Below are 21,095 nucleotides of genomic sequence, written 5' to 3' on the forward strand. Positions count from 1 at the left end.
AAAACTAACACTGCCAAACAAGAAGCGTGCAACCAATCGAGAAGAGGCCCCGTCGAGACTGACTATACCTGATACGAACACAGCCTGCGCCTATCATGGGCAAAGACAAGGCGAAAAAGTACTCCATACAGCCCAAAATGGATCAATATACCACATTGGCCACGTAAAACCAAGATGAACCAGAACCAATCAACAACGCCCCCGGCTCACAAGAATATGCTTTCCCTAAAGGACGTCATGGCAGCCATAGCAGACTCGTGCGCCTCCATGGAGCAAAAGATGGATGGCATAAGTATGGATGTATCTCTCTTATGTCATGACTTGCAAAAGCTAACGTCTCGCACCGGGGAGGCAGAGCAACGCATCTCTGATGCGGAGGATGGAATAAGAGGGCTACAACAACAACTAGACAGTCAAATCAGACCTAAAAGCAATGGCGGAAAGGGTAGATGAAAGTGAAGGCCCATCAAGGCGCAACAAGGTGTCATTATGCCTACCCCCGGGCATCCGGATCAAGCCCATCAGCCCCGGGAGCAGGCATCCAGATATCTAATAAAATCCCAGCAGCCCCGGCTGGGGGCTGTCTGGGTTCAGTCGGCGCCAGGCTCATAATAGAAATCAGTCCTGGCATCATAGGCGCCAGGCTCATAGACTTTACTTACTTCAAGCAGACCATGCTGCAAATGAATCCAAGCCAACGTGAGGCCTGGATGGGACTATTTTTTACTCGGGTGTGGTTCTAGGGACTTCTTACCTGGAACTACTTTGGAGGCTATTTAAACCACGCCCGAACAGCAGCACATGCTTCGCGTTATTCTGCATCCAGCAGCGTAACGCTCACTGTGCCTGCAGTCAGCATCCAGACTTCAGCCACGCCCGTCTCGAATCCAGAGCTCCTAGCAATAGAAGAAAGAAGAAGGAAAGGTTAGAAAACAGATATTATTTCAATCCTTACCTGAATTCCGGATCCATCACGTCTTCGAACTTGAAAAGGACATTACTCTACACGCGTGGCATCGCCAGCTGCAGCGCCGCGCCATATCATTTTCTCCACCGAATTCCACCATCTAGGGGACAAAAGAAACATAAGGTGAGCCGAGAGAGCCAATAAATACAACCTCTCCACCATAGACTTACCTGATTAACAACCGGAGGCATTATTCTGTAACAAACCGCAACTTCTTACGCCGCACCTGTAAGGAGAGAGAAACCAGCAATTTAAACACACGCATCTTTTGCCGGACAGTGTTGGGTAATACAGACTCTTACCTGAACACCATCAGCTGCCACAAGACAATCTTCCCTTGGACCCAGCTGCAACACAAGAAAGGAATGGACAAGAGTGAACATCGGACATATTGAACTCTTTAAACTTTATACTTACGGGTTCTCGCCTGGAACCTCTGAGTCAATATTCATCCAGAACTCTTCCAACGCCTTCAAACCAGTGAAGTAACTGGTATCTACGCGCCCCTGCATTCCACGCAGGATGGAGAGCTCATCATTTACAAACATAGGGGAGCTTACTGAAAGTGAATATCGGTGGTGATTAGTGGGGAGAACAGTGGGGTGCCATTACTAAAATCCACGGGTGGCTAAATCCCTTTCTCCACTTGCAGGAGAATACTTCTACGAGTCAAGCAGGCGAGATTAGGTGGTCCAGTCCAGTCTGTTATCTCTGCACTACGCTTCACGTTGGAAGAGGTTGCAGCTGTCCGAGTCCGATCGACACCCCTGTGGGAGCCAGGTGAGCGTAACACAACGTCAGGATCCTTGGCTTGCCTGAAAATACGGAAGGAGACGCATGGAGAGTTTCCTTGAGCAATGGCTCTCAGACATGTTCGAACCGAACTCCTTCTCAAAATTCTCAATTGAAGGAGCACATCACATCCCATCTGGAAAGCCGATCCCAGGGGCACCGCCTCGAACAGTGATCGCCAAACTCCTTAATTATAGAGACCGTGACGCACTACTCCAGAGAGCAAGAGCTAAGGGCACCCTGACCTATAATGGTGCGAGAATTGCTTTCTTCCCCGATTATACCAGGGAAGTTGAAAAAGCAAGGCAGTCCTTTGACCAGCTAAAGAAACAATTGCAGGCTCTTAACGTGGAATACGGCCTTCTGTTCCCGGCCCAACTCAAAATATATCACAATGGAACAACAGTGCACTTCACTAATCCAAAGGAAGCCTGGAGATGGGCAGAACAACACATTGAGGGTGATTGGAGGACAATGAGAAACAGCAGACAGAGAAACCCGCGGGCACAGCAAGAGAGACAACCACTGATGCAACCGGTGGAACACCCTCACGACACAGAGATCAGCTGACAGCAAGTGACAAACTACTAGCAGGAGGCACACGTTTGCAACACCACATACTGCTAATGAAAGGAAGACCTTATGGTGGCGGCCACGAAGGCAGCCCCCACACCATGGTTTGTTTTTTGGTATACCACACCAGACGGGGGTTTTGTTAGTCTGATCGCCAGCCACCTTGGTTGGCATCAGCATCTGTACAAATGCTTTGAAAAGGGCGAAGTATAGGGTGGGGGGTAAGATGGTTATTTGTTTGTTTGTGTTGAAGTTACGCAGTTTAGGTTCACACTGGGTCTAAGAGTTACAGCAAACGACTATGTATCAACGAGATATGGTAAACCAACAAGCAGTCATGGCTCTCCCGCAGGCTCCATTGCCTGTAAACACGGTATGACGCCCAACACTATAGCAGCACGCAATATGGCATCATGCAGGCCAACACGATGGGTCACGTCCTGCTCCCACCCTAAAGAACGATGACTTCCAATAGGAATGACACCAGAACCATAAGATTTATGACCTGGAACGTAAATGGGCTTGGCAGCAGCCTCAAGAGGCGCCTAGTATTACAGCTGTTAAACCGCCTCCCACTGGGTGTCGTATTCCTAACCGAAACTCATCTGGCGGGCTCAAACTGTTCTTTATTCAAACGCACCAACTACCGTGTAGCGATACATGCCGGGTTCACCATGGGCTCCCGTGGGGTACTAATCCTAATACATAAAAGGCTTCCCTTTACTCTTACTACTGTTACCCAAGACACGGGGGGTAGATTTGTATACATAATGGGGACTCTGTGAGCGAAACATCGCAATGCTAGCGGTCTATGCACCCCCGAATCTACTGTCCCCCTTAACTAAAGACATTGCACCCATAATTGCTGCAGACTCCTCAAACCTTATGATCACCGGAGGAGACTTCAACGAAGTCATGAGTACAGAACTTGACCGCACACACCTTCGCAATAGAAACCCTTCCAACGTACCAAACTTGATATGTTCACTGATGCTTCGGGACTCCGAGATGTATGGCGGAACGTACACCCCGACACAAGGGAATACTCATATCACTCTAGAGCCCACGCCTCGCTATCAAGGCTAGACTATTTCTTTCTCCGCTCAGTGGATCTACATTTAGTGGACGAGGCGCGACTGCTTCCCAGAGGTATATCGGACCGCTCACCTCTGATAATGGGGATCAGCACCAACAGACCGAACCCCTCGCCCCTTTGGCGAGTGAACAATTACTACCTAGGCTTCCCAGATCTGGTGGAACAAATCCAGAACACCACAAAGACATACTTTGAATTGAACACGGGCTCTGTAGACAATCCGGTAAAACTATGGGAGGCTTATAAAACTGTGCTTAGGGGTGAAGTTATTTCCCGGTCCACAGCCCACAGGAAGAAACACCTAAAGGCGCTACACAACGCTGAGACACAAGTAACTTGTGCGGAGACAGCACATCTAATCAGTGTCCAAACAGACACATTGAGCGCTTCAGTTGGTGCAGAAACAGCTACAAAACATAGCGCTAGACAACGCGAAGCAGGCCCATAATGCATTGCGAGCCAGGGTGTATGAAACGGGGAGCAAAACTGGTAAAATGCTGGCATGGCTGGAACGCAGGGATGAGGGTCTTAGACAAATAAGGAGAATTACCACCCAAGAGTCGGGCCACTAGAGACAGATCGAGACATAGCAGAAGGCTTTGCAGCCTACTATGCTGAGCTCTATAAAGCACCATCTGCCCCCATTGACACCTCTATCTTAGACGATATCACACTTCCATCCCTTGAATCTGGTCAGCTAGAACTGCTAGAAAAAGACATCATGGAGGACGAGTTAACCACAGCAATGCCGGAATTACAATCTGGCAAGACCCCGGGTCCAAACGGCTTCCCGATCGAAGTATGGAAGAAGATGGGTGCGAACGAGATAACTCTGCACCTGTTGCGGATGTATGAAGACTCACGCGCTCAGGGTTGCCTCCCCCCAGACCTTAGGAAAGCCACTATAATAGTGATACCGAAAACAGACAAACCACTGCACAGGTGTATCTAATATAGGCCCATCTCCCTCATAAATGGCGAAGGCAAACTATTTGCAAAGGTGCTGGCCAACCGATTACAACAGGTCATACCTATGCTGATCCACCCAGACCAATGCGGATTCATGCCGCAGAGATCCACCCGGATGAACATACATAGGCTACACTCAGCGCAAGAGAAGATACCAGCTCTCCAGGGCCCCTTAGCCCTGCTAGCAATAGACTTTGAAAAGGCCTTTGATTCTGTCTACTGGGAGTCGTTTTGGGAGATAATTCGTCGTATGGGCTTTGGCCCACAATTCATAAGCTGGGTCAGACTCCTTTACAACGACCCGCAGGCAGTGACGAGAGTAAATGGATGTGTATTAGCCCCCTTTGAACTAGGGAAGGGGACAAGACAGAGCTGCCCTCTGTCGGCCCGGATCTTTGCGCTGGCAATAGAACCGCTAGCGGAATTGTTGAGATCCACAACGACATGGGAGGGCTTCTGCTGGGCGGACGGGTGGGAAGACAAGGTGTCCTTGTATGCGGACGATCTATTGATATACTTGAAAGAACCAATTAGATCCGGCAGCACCGTGACGCGCCTGTTAGAAAGGTACGGTACCTTTAGCGGCCTGCTTGTCAATTGGTCTAAATCCACACTGTTTCCGCTGGGAGAAGGGGTAGACATAATGCCAACCGACTGCCCCTATCGAGTGGGAAAGAAACACTTCAGACACCTGGGTATACAAGTCACGAATAACCTCAATGACTACGTATCCAAAAACCTGCATCCTGTAACGAAGAGACTCACAGAGAACGTACAACACTGGACATCTCTGCGGCTGACATTACTAGGCAGAGCGGCCCTTTTTAAGATGATAGCCCTGCCCTGCTTCCTATACATACTACAAACCGCCCCTCTATACATTCCACCAAGTGAGTTTAAAAAAATTGACCAAACACTTAGGAAACTATTATGGGATGGGGGCCACCCACGTCTGGCACTCGCAAGCCTCCAAAGATCCATATGGGAAGGCGGGATCGGGCTACCCCGTTTACAGACATACTACTGGGTCAGCCAGATAGCAGTTGTAAACGACAAACTCCACAGAGATATCTCACTACCACACAATAGACTATCTGAAACCAATGCACTGGAAAGACCCATTATGAGATGCCTCTATCGGGAAAAAAATAGATCGGCCACCACAAGTATGTCATCACAGATCACGCAAATATGGGACGACACACACAAATATATCAGATCGGACAAAAAAACTAACCTCAGCACAACCACTATGGAACAACAGGAACCTCCCGGAGGTGAACAAACGCCCTAGATGGTCCACTTGGCTAAACCAAGGAATACTAAAAATAGGAGATGTTGTGAAAGACAGCAATGTAATCCCATTTGTGGATCTCGCTTCCCGTTTCAATCTACCCCAAACTGAACAATATCTTTACACACAGCTGAAACACGCACTGCTGGTCCATCTCCCTGCCCTGAACGACATGCCTGAATACACGCCAATGGAACGCAACCTATTCCAAGAAATAATAAAACATAAAGTAACATCAGTGCTATACAATGGCATAACTTCCTTTGCCACGAATGAACTGTCGAGTCTAAAAGCAAAATGGGAAAGGGATGTGGGAGCCATGCTTCCAGAGGAATGGGTCAACTTGTTGATGTTCCCCCGGGTGATAGCTATTTCATCCAGACTCAGGCTAGTCAAATTAAAAATACTACATCAGGTATATTACCCAAGATTGGCACTATTCAGGTGTGGTAAGACTACTGATTCGAAATGTCTGCGCTGTAAAACTGAGGAAGGAACCTTCTTCCATATCCTGTGGGAATGTACTCAAATCCAACAATACTGGCAGACGTGCTGTAACGAGTTAGCTGGGCAAAGTGATTCCCAGGGACCCGAAACTGCTCCTGCTGGGGATGGAAGATGAGGGTGAACTATCACAGTATGAAAAGCTGTTTTTATCCACCACTGTTGCGCTCATCAAAAGAAACATATTGCAATTGTGGGGCTCTGCTATAACACCAGACTATGAACAATGGACGACTGATGTAGACATATGCATTGCAATGGAGCGCAGAGTATACAACGCAAGAGGCTGCTCTGAGAAAGCAAGTAAAATCTGGCAGAAATGGGAGGAAGCCCCACTGACACGCTGCCTGCGATGAGGGGTTGCTTTAATTAGCAATGATATCCTGTGGACACTAGAACCAAGTTCATCTGTTATGCAATTATACAAAAATGTAACCAGTTAAGGTGTAAGAACCCTGTTATACTAATCCAAGTGTGTGTTGTATCAATCAGTGAAAGCAGGTGGGATGAGATGTTCCTCCAACCGCTGTTTTGTTAGCATGTTTTGTCTAAAAAACAATAAAATGTTTTATCAAAAAAATATATATATTAAATGGCGACTCTACGCGGATGATCTAGTGTTAATTTCAAAGATTCTGCGTGGGTTACAATTATTGTTGGATGCACTAGACAAATATGCAGTCAGAAACTGCCTGACCATTAACACTGCAAAAACAGAAATAATACAATTTGGTCCTATGGGCAGAGGACAAACATTTCTGAGTTGGCACCTGCAGAACCAATCCCTTGCAGTAAGTTGCAGAGAATACTTATCTTGGCATAAGTATAAACAATTGTCCAAATGATCTTCCATACCAAGAAAAACAGAGAGAAAAACTAACCTCAGTAACGTCACAAGCTAAAATAATAAATGGGAGATTCAGTAAATTCTCAATTATATCTGTGTTGACAAATTACAAGCAAAAATTCAAACAGATTGTTTTATTTTTCGCATAAAATTCGGTCTCAAATGCCCCCCCCCCTTGTACTTAATGAAATCCCCCAGCATGAAATACAGATCTGATTTTCTACGCTTCAGACTGAACTTGTGGCATGGCACACTAATGAAATTATGTTCCAACGAAAAATGGGCTCTGAAGCAGATGATAAATGTCGATTTTGTCACACAATATGTAATAATGAGACATCTGATCACAGAATGTGTCAAATTATTACGCATACGAATAAGTTACTTCAAAAAGCATTTTTTACATTTTAAAATTTTAACACCGGATGAGCTATGGGCAATATTATTTCACACAGCAAGTCAAACTGTTAGCTATTCAATTGTGAATTATTTGAAATTCTTGAAGTTAGATCTTATGGCGAATTCCATGGCTAAAATAGACTAGTCGAGAGAGAATGCAGGTAAACATGTATGCTGGTTATATTGATTTTGATGAATTTGAGCAATCTAACTAGAGTGGTTTTACATTTCTCAACTTTTATTTACTCGTATTATGTAAAACAATTTTATTACCCTTGTATTATGTGAACAATATGTCTAAAAAGAAAAATATTGAAAAGTTGATGTTTTTCATCAGCTAAATCAATAAAAAAACATTTTCAAAAAAGACTCTGGTCTAGTATTCAACTCCATCAATGTGCACCTAGTGGCTCTATCCGTGTACACCACTTCTCAAAGCAGGATTTCCTGGTGGAAGGTCCCGGTCATTAAGGCATTCATGGAAGGAGTAAAAAGGCTTTAGCGCCCCCCCCCCCCATTTCAAACCCACCTCCAGGGTGGGATCTAAATGTGGTACTCGCAAAGCTCATAGGTCCCCCCCCTTTGAGCCTATGCACAAATCCAACCTTAAACACCTAACGCATAAAACGGCTTTTCTGGTGGGCATCGCCTCCATAAGAAGTCAGTGAAGTACAAGCTTTGTAGAAAACAAAGAAAGGGTCTTGCACTGACAAAGACAAATTGGTACTAAGAACACACCCTAGGTTTTCACCTAAGTTCATATCCAAGTTCCATGTCAACCAGTCCATTGAACTACCCGCTTTCTTTCAAAACCCTTCAAGCTCAGCTGAGATAAACCGCCATACACTAGATGTAAGGAGGGCGGTCCTTTACTATGTAAAAAAATGAAAACTGCTACGAAAAACAGACCCACTCTTTGTCTCCAGGGAAGGTGATCACTTTCACAAAACGCCATCTCCAGATGGATAGTGAAATGTATACAGCTCTGCTCTTCTCTATCAAACAAAACTCGGCCTTTCACACCAAAAGCTCACTCTACCAGGGGTACAGGAGCTACTTAGGCCTTTATTGAAAACATCCCGCTGGACTCTATTTCCAAAGCAGCTACATGGTGCTCGATACATACTTTACTCAGCACTACTGCATTGACACACATTCTAAAGCAGATTCACAGGTGAACCAGTGGTGCTAAAATAACTATTCGAATGGATTGTGTCCTCCCACGTATTCCTCATCTTAGATATATCCTTACCTTCAGCTTTGCTGCTTCGGAAATGTTTTCTCTCTCCACCATAGGGCGCTCCACTTGAGGCGACGGCGTCGATGTCCCTCGGCGGCATCCGTAGAGTGTCGATGTCATCCGTAGTATAAATGCCTCGAGCGCGCCCGTTGGCCTCAGTTCCGTTTTTCCGTTAGCTTCGCTTCGGAACGAAATAAAACGGCGCTTCAGTCTTAAGCGATTATGTCGTCTTCCTCGAACCCATCTACTCCGGAAACGGGGTTTAAGAAGTGTCTAAGGTGCGGCAGAAAAATGTCGCTGACCGACCCTCACCGTAACTGCCTCTGGTGTCTCGGGTCTGGACATCAGATCGATGACTGCGGTTCGTGCCAATCCATGACCCACAAGGCCTTGAAAGAAAGACGAGGTAAACTGGCGGTGGGGGAGGAATCCTCGAAGTTTTCTTCGAGAGGGAAGAAAGACTCGGCTGAGTCTTTGGCAAAACACCATAAAAAATCACGATCGAGGAGTAGATCAAGGAAGTCTTCTTCTTCGTCCAAAAAGGCAAAAAAGAGACGACACCGATCTCCCTCTTCTTCTTCTTCCTCGACTTCGGAGGAAGTTATTACTTGTCCAACTAAACACGACTCCCCTAAAAAGTGGGAAGCATTTAGAGAGTCAATGATGAACATTTTTGAGAACGCGGCCCACACCCCCTCAAAAATGTCTGTTGAAGGTCATGCCTCTAGTCACAAAAGTGACAGAGGAAGGTCTAAAACTAAGAAGTCCGACAAGAAATTGTCGAGGGTGTCTTCCAGGGACTCTTCCCAGACACCTAAAAAGACAGACTCTATGAAAAAGACTTTCGACGGCGATAAGTCATTAAAGACTTCGACGAAAACATCTTCGAAGCCTCTGTCGAAGGCTGTCGAGTATAAAGGGTCGACAACCCAACAGAAAAAAGTCACATCGAATATTTTATCGACGACCTTGAAGATTTCTTCGACGGCGTTGAGTGTTTCGAAGACTACTTCGACAACATTGACTGCCTCGAAGATTTCTTCAACGCCATTTGTAGTGCCTTCGAAGAATACCTCGACAACATCGAAGGTAACGGCCACGACCTCATCGACGCTTCTGTCGACATCGACACCAGGGTTGAAACATATTCCTGAAAATATATTTCACCCTGAAAACAGACATGATTTTTTTCCATACTATGTCATCTGTATATGGAGAAATGTCATCAGAAAATGAAGAATATGAAGAACAAGATGAACCTCAGGTTACATCAGCAGGGGTAAAATATGGGACAAGAGATGTTCCAGAGGAAGTAATAAATCCTCAATCAAAAATGCAGGATTTGTATGAATGTTTACAGTCTGCAAGTGGAATAGACACATCTCCTGAATATGAATTTGAGAGACCAGATCCAGCAGAACATGCTGATCTGGGTTACAGAAAACTCATGAATAGAGTAACAGAGTTTATGGGGTGGGGTAATAAGGCACCTGTATACCAGGATGATGACATGACAGATATTTTGTCAGGAGGTCCTCAACCAGACCCCATACTTCCTTTTCATATTGCCCTGCAAAGGAGAGTGAATGCTGCTTGGGAAAGACCGTAATCTAGTCCAGCAGTAAATAAAAAATATTTGGCAAAATACAGACCTTGTAACTCTGACCCAGAGTATTTGAGTAAACATCCTTCTCCTGAGAGTCTGGTAGTTCAGGCAGCCACATCAACAAAAAATGCGGCATACTCCACTATTCCCCCTGATAGGGATGACAAGAAAATAGATACTTGGTCGAAAAAGATCTTTACATCAGGGAGCATGGCTCTGAAGTCTACCAATGTATCTTGTACATTGGCTAGATTTAATTATACTCTGTGGGACTGCATGTCAGCGGCAGCTCAACACATCCCGGAAGGAGAGGAACGTGATGGTTTCCTATCCATAATTAAGGATGGTAAGGAGGCTTCGGGGGAATGCCTTCAAGCAGGTTTGGACACTGCTGACAGTATCAGCAGGTCCATGGCGTCTAGCGCAGTGCTACGCAGATTTGCGTGGCTAAGGAAGTCAGGTTTTGCACCAGATGTTCAATCTAGACTCCTTAACATGTCATTTGATGGCTCGAGGTTGTTTGGCAGCAAGGCGGATGAAAGTTTGGAGAAGCTGCAGACCTCCAAGGCAGCAGCAAAGTCACTTAGTGCTGCTATACGACAACCTCAGCAACGCCCCTAGACAGGCTCATCTTCCTGGAGGGGTCATCCCTTTCGTTTTTACTCCTTATTTGGGAGAGGAAGGGGACAGGCCAATCAAAGGGGGCAAAGAAAATTTCCTCGGGGGTGAGGAAGAGGCGCTAGATCTGCCCCAGCAGCAGCATCTGTCCCTTCAGCCGCTGCTGGAGCTGCCGCAAAACCACTCTGAGGTTTTGACTCACAAGACCCCAGTGGGAGGCAGGATCTCACAGCATCTGAAGGAATGGCGGGGCATTACTTCAGATGTTTGGGCACAGGAAACAGTATCCCAAGGTTACTGCCTTCCTTTTCTAAAGAAACCTCAGAATCACCCACCGGAATACAACTCTACCAAAAATCCAGACCCGCTCCTGTTGCAGGAAGTTTTAACCCTGCTACAGAAAGGTGCAATAGAACATGTACCTGTAGCGGAGAGAAACAAGGGATGGTATTTCCCATATTTCCTCATTCCAAAGAAGGACGGAGGACTGAGGCCCATCTTGGACTTGAGAAACTTGAACAAGTTCCTCAGGAAGGACAAGTTCAAGAAGGTTACTCTTTCTCAGATCCTTCAGGCTCTCCAACATCAAGACTGGTTGGTATTATTGGACCTTCAGGATGCTTACTTTCATGTGCCAATCCATCTCAAGCACAGAAAGTACCTGAGGTTCGCGATTGGCAACTCTCACTATCAGTTTCGAGTTCTGCCTTTCGGGTTGACCTCCGCCCCAAGAGTTTCACCAAGTTGATGGCGGTAGTGGCAGCGAGTCTCAGAAGAGGGGGGATTCATCTCTACCCCTATTTGGACGATTGGATGATCAGAGCGCATTCTCCAGAACAAGTCCAGGATCATCTATCCAAGACTTGCCACTTCCTTCACAAACTAGGGTTTTCTCTGAATTTAAAAAAGTCAAACATGATACCATCACAGAAGCTCCAGTTTATAGGAGCAGTCTTGGATACTCGTTCGGGCAAAGCCTCGCCTCCCGAAGAGAGAGCTCACCACATTCTGCAGATGGTGACAAAATTCCAGAATGCCCAGCATCTACCGGCCTTCGATTTTCTCAGGTTGCTAGGCCTCATGGCATCCTGCATTTTTCTGGTGCCGGAGGCCAGATTGAGGATGAGATCCCTTCAATGGGCCCTCAGGACTCAATGGTCCCAATTTTCAGGGGAAATGACAGATCTCTTACAAGTTCCAACCAGAGTAGCTCAGGACCTACAATGGTGGGTTTGCAAAGAACACATCCTCAAGGGACAATCTTTTTGGCAGCCATGAGCGGAGATCACTGTAGTGACGGACGCCACACTCACGGGGTGGGGAGCCCACACCAACGATCTGACAATCAGCGGTCGTTGGTCTCCATCGGAGTCCAGACTACACATCAACCTTTTGGAGCTTAGGGCGATCAGACTAGCGCTGAAGACCTTCCTGCCCTCTGTACGGGGAAAGAATGTCCTGATCATGACGGACAACACAGTGGCCATGTACTACCTCAACAAGAGAGGAGGATTAGGGTCACTGCCACAGTGCAGAGAGGCAATGTAGCTCTGGTTCTGGGCAATACAAGAAGGGATCTCTCTATCTGCCATTCACCTAGCAGGAGAGCAAAACACAGCGGCGGACGCTCTGAGCAGGCAGAGCACAGTCTCTCATGAGTGGGAGATAGCTCAGGAAGTCCTTATGGAGATCTTCGCCCTTTGGGGAACCCCTCAAGTGGATCTGTTCGCGACCATTGTCAACAGGAAGTGCGAACTGTACTGCTCAAGGGAATTTCCCCCGAGAGGAGCTCTAAGAGACGCATTTGTAGTAGAGTGGGAATTTCCTCTTTTATATGCGTTCCCTAAAATTTTAAATTTTAATGTCGGTAAATTTTTGAATGCTGCACTGAACTTCGCACTGAACCTTTCAAATCTAAATTTAAATTTGTCCCTTATTCTCCAGAAATTTTAATTGGAAATTGGATCTATGTTTTAATGCTTATTAGTATAATTGAAATTTAAATGTAATGAATGTCTTTTTGCTTCTTAAAGTCTCTTTTTTGTAAAGGTTTCTTGCAAACCATATACAATAAAAAAAAATTTAAAAAAATAAAAATACGTGTTCCCTCCAGTCCCTGTGATCCCTCAGGTAATCAGGAGGTTGAGAAAGTTCAGGAAAACCATGATCCTAATTGCCCCAGATTGGGCCAGGAGAACGTGGTACCCGGACCTTCTCGACATGTCCATCTGCCCTCCAATACGTCTTCCAAAAAGAGAGGATCTTCTCTCGCAAGAGGGAGGTCACGTTCTCCATCCAGAGGTCAACATACTCAACCTTCACGCATGGCTTCTGAGAGGTTGAGATACAAGGATTGGGACCTTCCGGATGATGTTATGGAGGTGTTGCTTTCGGCCAGAAGGCCAGCAACAAAATCTTTGTACCGGTGTTGTTGGAATACATTCAGTAACTGGTGCAGGGATAAGAATGTGGATCCTTTTGAATGTGACATTCCAATGGTATTATCTTTTCTATTACATTTAGCTAATCTGGGGCTCCAGGTTAAGACAATAAAAGGATATGTAGCAGCGCTATCTATCTTCAAGCGCTCATCAGAAGAAAGATCTTATTTTAAGATACCCTTAATAATACAATTTCTAAAAGGTTTAAACAATGTTTTTCCACCAGTACCTTTTCAAGTTCCTGTGTGGGATTTAAATTTGGTACTTACATTTCTGACATGTGCACCCTTTGAGCCTTTACATTCTTGTCCGTTAAGGCTTCTTACATTAAAAACTATACTTTTAATTGCATTGACATCAGCCCGCAGAGTAAGTGAGTTGCAGGCACTTTCGAGTGGTCCTTTTCACACCATCTTTCATAAAGATAAAGTTGTCCTTCGAGTTAAACCATCTTTTCTGCCAAAAATAGTTTCAGACTTTCATCTGTCACAGAAAATAATTCTACCTGTGTTCTACCCTCCTCCTCACACATGTAAGGAAGAGGAAAGACTGCATAGGCTAGATCCCAGAAGGGGTCCAAGCTTTTACATCTCAAGATTGTCAATGATACGTCAGTGTGATCAACTTTTTGTGGGATACACTGGCAGTAAATTGGGACTAGCTGTAACCAAACAAACATTATCAAGATGGATAATTTTAGCCATAACAGAGTGTTATAGGCTAGCCGAAAAAGATCACCCTGAGGGCTTAAGAGCCCATTCAACTAGGGGCATAGCAACTTCAACAGCACTTAAGAGGGGTGTCCCTGTGCAAGATATTTGTGCAGCAGCTACATGGTCATCCATGCATACTTTCATCAAACATTATGCTTTGGACTCAACTACATCTCGAGGAGGTTTATTTGCCAAATCTGTACTACATTCGGTACATGACTAAAAGGCATCTGTACTCCCTCCTCCAATACAAAACTGCTTTGGAAGTCTATCTAAGTTGAGGAATACGTGGGAGGACACAATCCATTCGAAGAACAAGTTACTTACCAACTGTAACGTTCTTTCGATTGGATGTTCCTCTCACGTATTCCTCATCGACCGCCCCCATCCGACCCCACAGTACAGTTTACGTGGTTTACACTCTAAATTCTTTCAAGGCTTGGGTCAATAAGAGGCACGCCTTTGTTTATAATACATGGGCTCTGATACGAAAAAAACAGAACTGAGGCCAACAGGCACACTCGAGGCATTTATACTACGGATGACGTCGACACTCGACGGATGCCGCCGAGGGACATCGTCGCCTCGAGTGGAGAGAGAAAATATTTCCGAAGCAGCAAAGCTGAAGGTAAGGATATATCTAAGATGAGGAATACGTGGGAGGAACATTCAATCGAAAGAACGTTACAGTTGGTAAGTAGCTTGTTCTTTGATGCTGTACCTTCTCACAACCCACCACCTTCTCCAGACACTGCTTGCTAATCTATCCGTAGCATGTGATCTAAGCAGATCCACAAGCCTCAAAGGGGATACATTACTCACCATATTCGTATTTCTGATGCTTGTATCTGCTTATATTCAAATGCACCCACCCTTCCTCCCTTGTGGAGTAGAAGGTGCATAGATGCTTTCTGTCTTTTATCTACTCTTATCTGCTTTATTACATCTGTACTCAAGCTACACTTCGTGCTACCTCATGTCCGAAACAAAATAATCTGGGGGACCTCGACGCATGAAGGACCATGGGTACAGTGGACATCACACTAGGGATAGTATTACTGGCACGTCCTGTCAATGTCCCTTTTTGAGTTTCGAAAACAAAAAATGTAATACTCTGCGGCTACCACTAGATGTCGGCCTATGCATAGCATGTGAATCTAAGCAGATACACGCATCAGAAATATGATTACGGTGAGTAATGTATCATATATATATTTCTGGAGCTTGTAGGTCTGCTTAGATCACATGCTCTGCATAGTCTGACATGTAGTGGAAGTCATGGAGTATTACAAGATTTGTTTTCGAAACTCAAACGGACATCGACAGGGCGTTATTAGTAATACTATCCCTAGTGTGACGTGTACTGTACCCATGGTCCTTCACGTGTTGAGGTCCCTCAGAGTTCTCTTCTAGGCTGATGGCTTTGAATTACTTAAGTTATATTGGTAGAATTGCTTCCTGTCCTTTATTGTTCGGCATGGTTTTCACAAAGTTAAAAAGTAATTGTCATTCCCAACTGAGGGAGAGGGCCTAGGTGAGTAAAAAGAAATACACTGGGCCTCATTACATTGCCAGTCCGGAAACAAGGGTTCCCGTAAGCTCACCAGCACCCTTCTTTCTGGACCAGCAAACTTCACAGAAGCACCGGCACCGTTTAGAACGGTGCCGGTGCTTCCGTGTCCCCACTCCCATAGAGTCCGATGGGAGTGGGGATTAACAAATATACCAGTGCCTGACTTCAAGGCCGCCAGACTTTTAATGAGCCGGTGGCACCGTGAAGTCAGGCGCCAGTACATTTTTACGGGTCCGGCTTCAACCCGCCGGTAGCACTGGCAGGGTTACCGCCGGACCCGTAATGAGGTCCACTAACTTTTAAGCTTACTTTAAAAACAAATCCATACTACTTTACATCTAGAGGGCAGTCTGAAGATGTGCACTTCAAAGCAGCGGCCAGGTTTTCTGTATCTGTTACCTTTTTCTTGTTGGAAGCATTGTTAATTCACTTTTTTTGATGTTGAGAGTATTTGTCTGTTTTTAGAAGTAAAAGTTGTGGTACTTATCGGTACTTATCGGTCGGGTTGGTTCCAAGTGACCTTAAAGACCAATCCTGCTACAGTCTTGTTGTCTAGCAAACGTGACTTGAAACTCCTTAGTGGTAAATATCCCAGTACCTATTAGATCGTCTATTAATTGGTTTATGTTCGTTTATCCTTTTTCTTCTCTGTAAATTGATGATTAAAACATTATTTTATTTTTTTAACCTGTTGCAAATTTTTTCCACTTTTATTTTAGAGTGGACGCACAAAATGAAATGGGTCAACATATTCGTTGCTATGTTTCAGCACTTGCTGCGCATACTAATTTTCTGGAACAAGCCAAGAGATTTCACCCAAAACAGTGGTCTAAAGGACATAACGAAAGATCTTCTCTGAACCGAAATCGCCTTCGCCGCCAAAACCTTACCAGGGAATGCCACTCCCGGCAAATCAAGCAGAGTGGACTGTTTGTTCGCCAGCCTTGTCAGCGTCAGTATAATTATTGAGGGTTAGAGTTTCCCATTTTATTTTGAAACTATGTTTTCATTTTTGTGTAGACAATGACGGTGTGATCTAATTTAGCAATCATTTTTTTAGAACCATCGTGATAGATTTCTTACATTATTTTGGAAACCTATTTAAATACTGTTTATCACAAAATGCCTTGCTGTAGGTTCTGAAGACTGTTAAAAATGCATAGTTTCCTGAGCATATCTTTGTATGTACAGTGTTGTATGCATGTAAAGTTGTCATCTCTGTTTTATTATAGACTGTACGAGTGAATTTTAGATTGTTACTAAATTAACCTTTCTCAAACTGTGGGTAGAGGGTGGGACAGAATGTTGTTTAGTTATGTTTTTTTCTGTAATATTTACGAACTTTGAAGTTAATCTCAGGGTCAATGCAATTCACCAGAACACTTTAAACAGTAATTTGTCTGATTGGTGTGGTTATGAGGTTAGGGATGTGTGATTGTACTGCACATAAATGAGAACTGCAAATGGATCAAGTTGCCAGTGGAAAATGTATGAGTGAATTTACAACTTTTTATCAGACGTACAGTCCAATGGTTATATGAAGCTGGGGTGTTTTGTATATTTCTGCACATGTTTATTTTGATACCAATAAATGAGGAATTGTTCTTTCTATTCTTAAAAGTGTCTTTAACTACGCTTTTAATGCATCCAGTACTGCCAAACACTGTTTTTATTTTATTGTGCAGAGTGGCATGGTGGGAATGCAGTATGCTCTTTTACAGATCTGCCTGGTTATTTTTGGTAGGCCTTTATCACTGTACCTTCATTTCACCATGTCATCCTTTAGTACGAGTAACCAAATTAGATACTGCACAATCTGTTGAGTCAGAATTAACAATTAAGAATAGCTAACCTGTTGTATCAAACAATACCTGTGCCTAACCTGCTTCAGGCCGAGACGGCCAGATCTTTAGCAGGTGGTATGAAGAGGCTCAAGACCAAGCCAATTGGAGTTGTAGTAAAGCAGAATGGTGAAATGGAGAACCTTTGGCTGAGGCAGTGGGAGGCAACACCCAAGATGGCAGCTGGTGTGGTGACAGCAATGCTGGTTGGGATGGGTAGACCTCCTTTCCAAGACGGTACTGGGCACAGCATTCTATGTGATGGTCTTTATGTCTGCTGCAGAGATAGTGAGAGACCTGGAACAGGGCCTTTAATGGTCCTCTCCCACTACTTATTCTAACCACCCTCAACAGCGGATCTCAACGGCCACCAATAGAAAAACAATAATTCTCAACCCTTAGAAACAGGTAAAGGTACAGTAAGATTTAAAACTAGCACTCAGTTATACGCATGTCTAGTATAGGGTACCTTAAACTTACAGCGCAAGGCCTGACGACAGCTAGGAAGAGCAGATTCTGCATGGACAACTGAAAAGGCAAACAAAAAAGTAAATGAAAAAGTGAAGCGAAACTGGTGAGCTACACAGGATTTCAAAAGCAACATTCAGGGAAAATGAAGTGTGGATCCTAAAACTCTGAACACGCATGAGTGGGCAAAACATGACCTTCTCCAACATTGGATCTTTCATGTAGTCACATGCTTGAATATTCCCTGTCGTCGGATTGGGAATCCTCTGTAATTTAATAAAATAATTATGTATACATTTCTTTCTCTTAAGGAAAAAAGCTAGACAAATTGCCAATTATGCCTGAAAAGGCACTCACTTGTGCAGGGCTTAAGCTCCAGCCCAGGCAGCCATCTTCAGCTTTTTCTCTGCCGTCTGTTAGAAGGGGAATCCTCTTCAGCCCTCTTCAGCTCTCGAAGCTTTCATCTGTTTTTGGTAAATGTCTACTTCACTTCAACCCGTTGTTTTGACAATTTTAGTCATTAAGGGTTCGGTTTACCCTCGGGAAACTCTTATTTATTTTTTTTTGCCTGTAAAAGCGAAGGTTTCCTCGAGACAGCTCATGGCAGAGGCAGTCATGGAAGAATCTCCTAAAGGGAAAACATCAGTGTTTAAAGATTGCAGTAGGTGCAAAAAGGTCATGTGAGTACTGCATATACTGCTTATAACCTCATGATATTCAAATCTGAAAAATCTTTCTCTCAGAAAATGTTGCAGGACAGACACTGATGGCCCCTGAGTCATCTGGAAAGCAAATAACAATCATCAGATGAGTAATCGTCCAAGACAGGCCCTTAATATTCTCACAAGAGTACTGAGAAGCAAACTTCTAAGAGAAGAGCTTCTTCAGTAGAAAGGGGAGGCTCTCCACCCTCTAAGTTCAAGAAAAAGAGCCAGAGTGACAAGTGCGCTCTTTTGCCTTTAAAACGGTCTAAGAGGCCTGGTGCCCCAAGACCATGGAACTTCTTGGAATAATCCAGCCGCAAGACGAGTCTGATTTGGGAAGGGCTGGCACAGCAGGTCCAACAGGGCGGCCGGCACAGGGGAGCGGGCCAACGACCCGCTATAGCAGTTGTGCCCGGACTATAAACTGAGGACACATGCAAGGGGTGCTCTTGGATTAGGGGTCGGAGGGGGAGGAGGGCTTTGGTTGGGGAACGGGGGGGAATGTGTGTTCATATAACTGGTTAAAAATGCTAATAAAAACTTATTTTAAAAAAAGGGTCTAAGAGTCATAAGAGCCATCATCCTGAAGAAAAATCCAGTCGAAAAGGTAAGGAACCTCTCCTTCAACCTTTGTCATCGGAGCAGTCATCAATGGGCCCTCCGTCAACGAGTATCTCCTCCATACTGTGCACGAGCGGACGTGTGTCACCAAGACTAAGAGCGCCCTCTACGCCAATATCGTCCATGGAGGGTCGATCGAACACGGTGACAGTTACAATGTGATCCACAAACAAAGCTTTGTCCTTTGTCCTAAAGACCTCGTTGATGGCTAAAGAATCTTCATGCACAACGAAACACTGTTCGTCCACAGTCAACCAGTGCACCGTTGACAGAGGATCCGTCCACAAAAACCAGTACAGTAAGATCGTCCACGAATGCCCTGTCAATGGGGAAATCACTGTCTACGGAAGAAACAAACTCTGCACCAGAGAGTCCACAGTCGACAGTCGCAGACGAAAGAGCTTCTCCGTCCACGGCAGGTCGATGGGACAAAAGAACAGCAATTTCAGGCAGCGTAGGAATGACCGGAAACCTATCCCCGATCAGGGAAATGACGGAAGTCCTAGAGATTATCCTGCAGGAAGAGTTTTCAGATACTGAGGAAGGATTTGCACTGTCCTTACATACACCCAAGGAACAAAGCCCACTTTGACAACCCACCATCGAGGACACTTCAGATCCCTTTGACCCTGCACTCATGCAATTCATGTAGAGGATCATTGAGAAAGTACAAAGACGGCAGAGTGCTCGACTCACCATCAACCTCAACAAAAGGAAGTGTCTCACCACCACCAAGAAGAGAGGAAAGGAAACGTAGGAGTAGATCAGCAGATCTCCGGCACCTCGAGACAAACTAGCACCTACAGATAGGTCACCACTGCTAAGTAAGCCTCAAAAGTGGAAATGTTCCCCTGTACCACAGGCAGGCTCCCGGCAAGATCGCTACCAAGAGGGGCATTGCCAAGGCCATCGTTGCCTCCATGGCCCTGGGAAAACTACAGCTTATCCACAGTCTCAGACTGGCAGGAGGATCCGTATGACCCAGACCCTATGGATGACCCATACAGGGACTTTTCCAATCCGGATATACAGGATGATGAGCCAGGGGAAGGGGAACTTTCTAAGGATACACCGGATTAAGGTACCAATGAATGGGACACCTATATTATTCAGCAGCAATAAAAACGTGACTCGCTAGGGGTTACTTTGCCACCAAATGATATTCTGTCATTCCACAATATAATAGCAGAGGCTGCAGAACTGTTCCAGAATCAGGTTTCCTGCGAGGAAAATAAATCCTTGCTCTACGAACAAAGGTACAAACGCAGACTATCATTGACATCTTTCATAAATGCACATGCGCCCACTCTCCTCCCCTGGGAGGCTGGTCCAAAGCCAGTCAGTCATCGTATTACAGTCACTACGGCTCAGAATCTGAAGATGGCTGACTGGGGTGGAGCTTAAGCTCTGCCACCTCATAGTTGGGGTCATATAGGACCAACGTGAGGTGGCAGGTCTACACAAGTGAGTGCCTTTTCAGGAATAATAGGCAACTTGTATTGCTTTTTTCCTTAATAATTATTTTTTCCTCCTAATATAATTATTTTAAATTGCAGAGGATTTCCAGTCTGACGACAGGGAATATTCAATCATGTGAATCTCAGAATGATACAAATGCTGGAGAAATACAGTTACAGGTAAGTATCAAAGAAGTCTCTGGGGCTAACAATACTGGTGCACGTATTTTGGAAAGGATTTTGAAGCTTTATGTAATGTTTACACCTATGCCACAAGTATTTTATTACACTCAAACATAAGCCATGAGTGGGGTGGTGAAAGGAGGAGAATCGCAAAGCATCCCATTTAGTCAAAGTAGTGTTAAAAAATGC

General features: G+C 44.9%; 1 protein-coding gene across 2 annotated transcripts in view; it reads left to right on the forward strand.

The window, feature by feature from the left end:
- The window catches only part of TP53INP1 (tumor protein p53 inducible nuclear protein 1), a 107,793-nt gene extending 90,541 nt beyond the window's left edge, over nt 1–17,252 (forward strand). For both annotated transcript variants that reach the window (XM_069621377.1, XM_069621378.1), the window contains exon 4: nt 16,352–17,252. In XM_069621377.1, the coding sequence (XP_069477478.1) occupies nt 16,352–16,601 (250 nt within the window). In that variant the 3' untranslated portion in view covers nt 16,602–17,252. The remainder of the gene's footprint in view (nt 1–16,351) is intronic.
- The last annotated feature ends 3,843 nt before the right edge of the window (nt 17,253–21,095 follow it).

The sequence above is a fragment of the Ambystoma mexicanum genome, chromosome 5q (genome assembly GCF_040938575.1).
Source record: "Ambystoma mexicanum isolate Mex_15411 chromosome 5q, UKY_AmexF1_1, whole genome shotgun sequence".
In the NCBI taxonomy this organism is placed as follows: Eukaryota; Metazoa; Chordata; class Amphibia; order Caudata; family Ambystomatidae; genus Ambystoma; species Ambystoma mexicanum.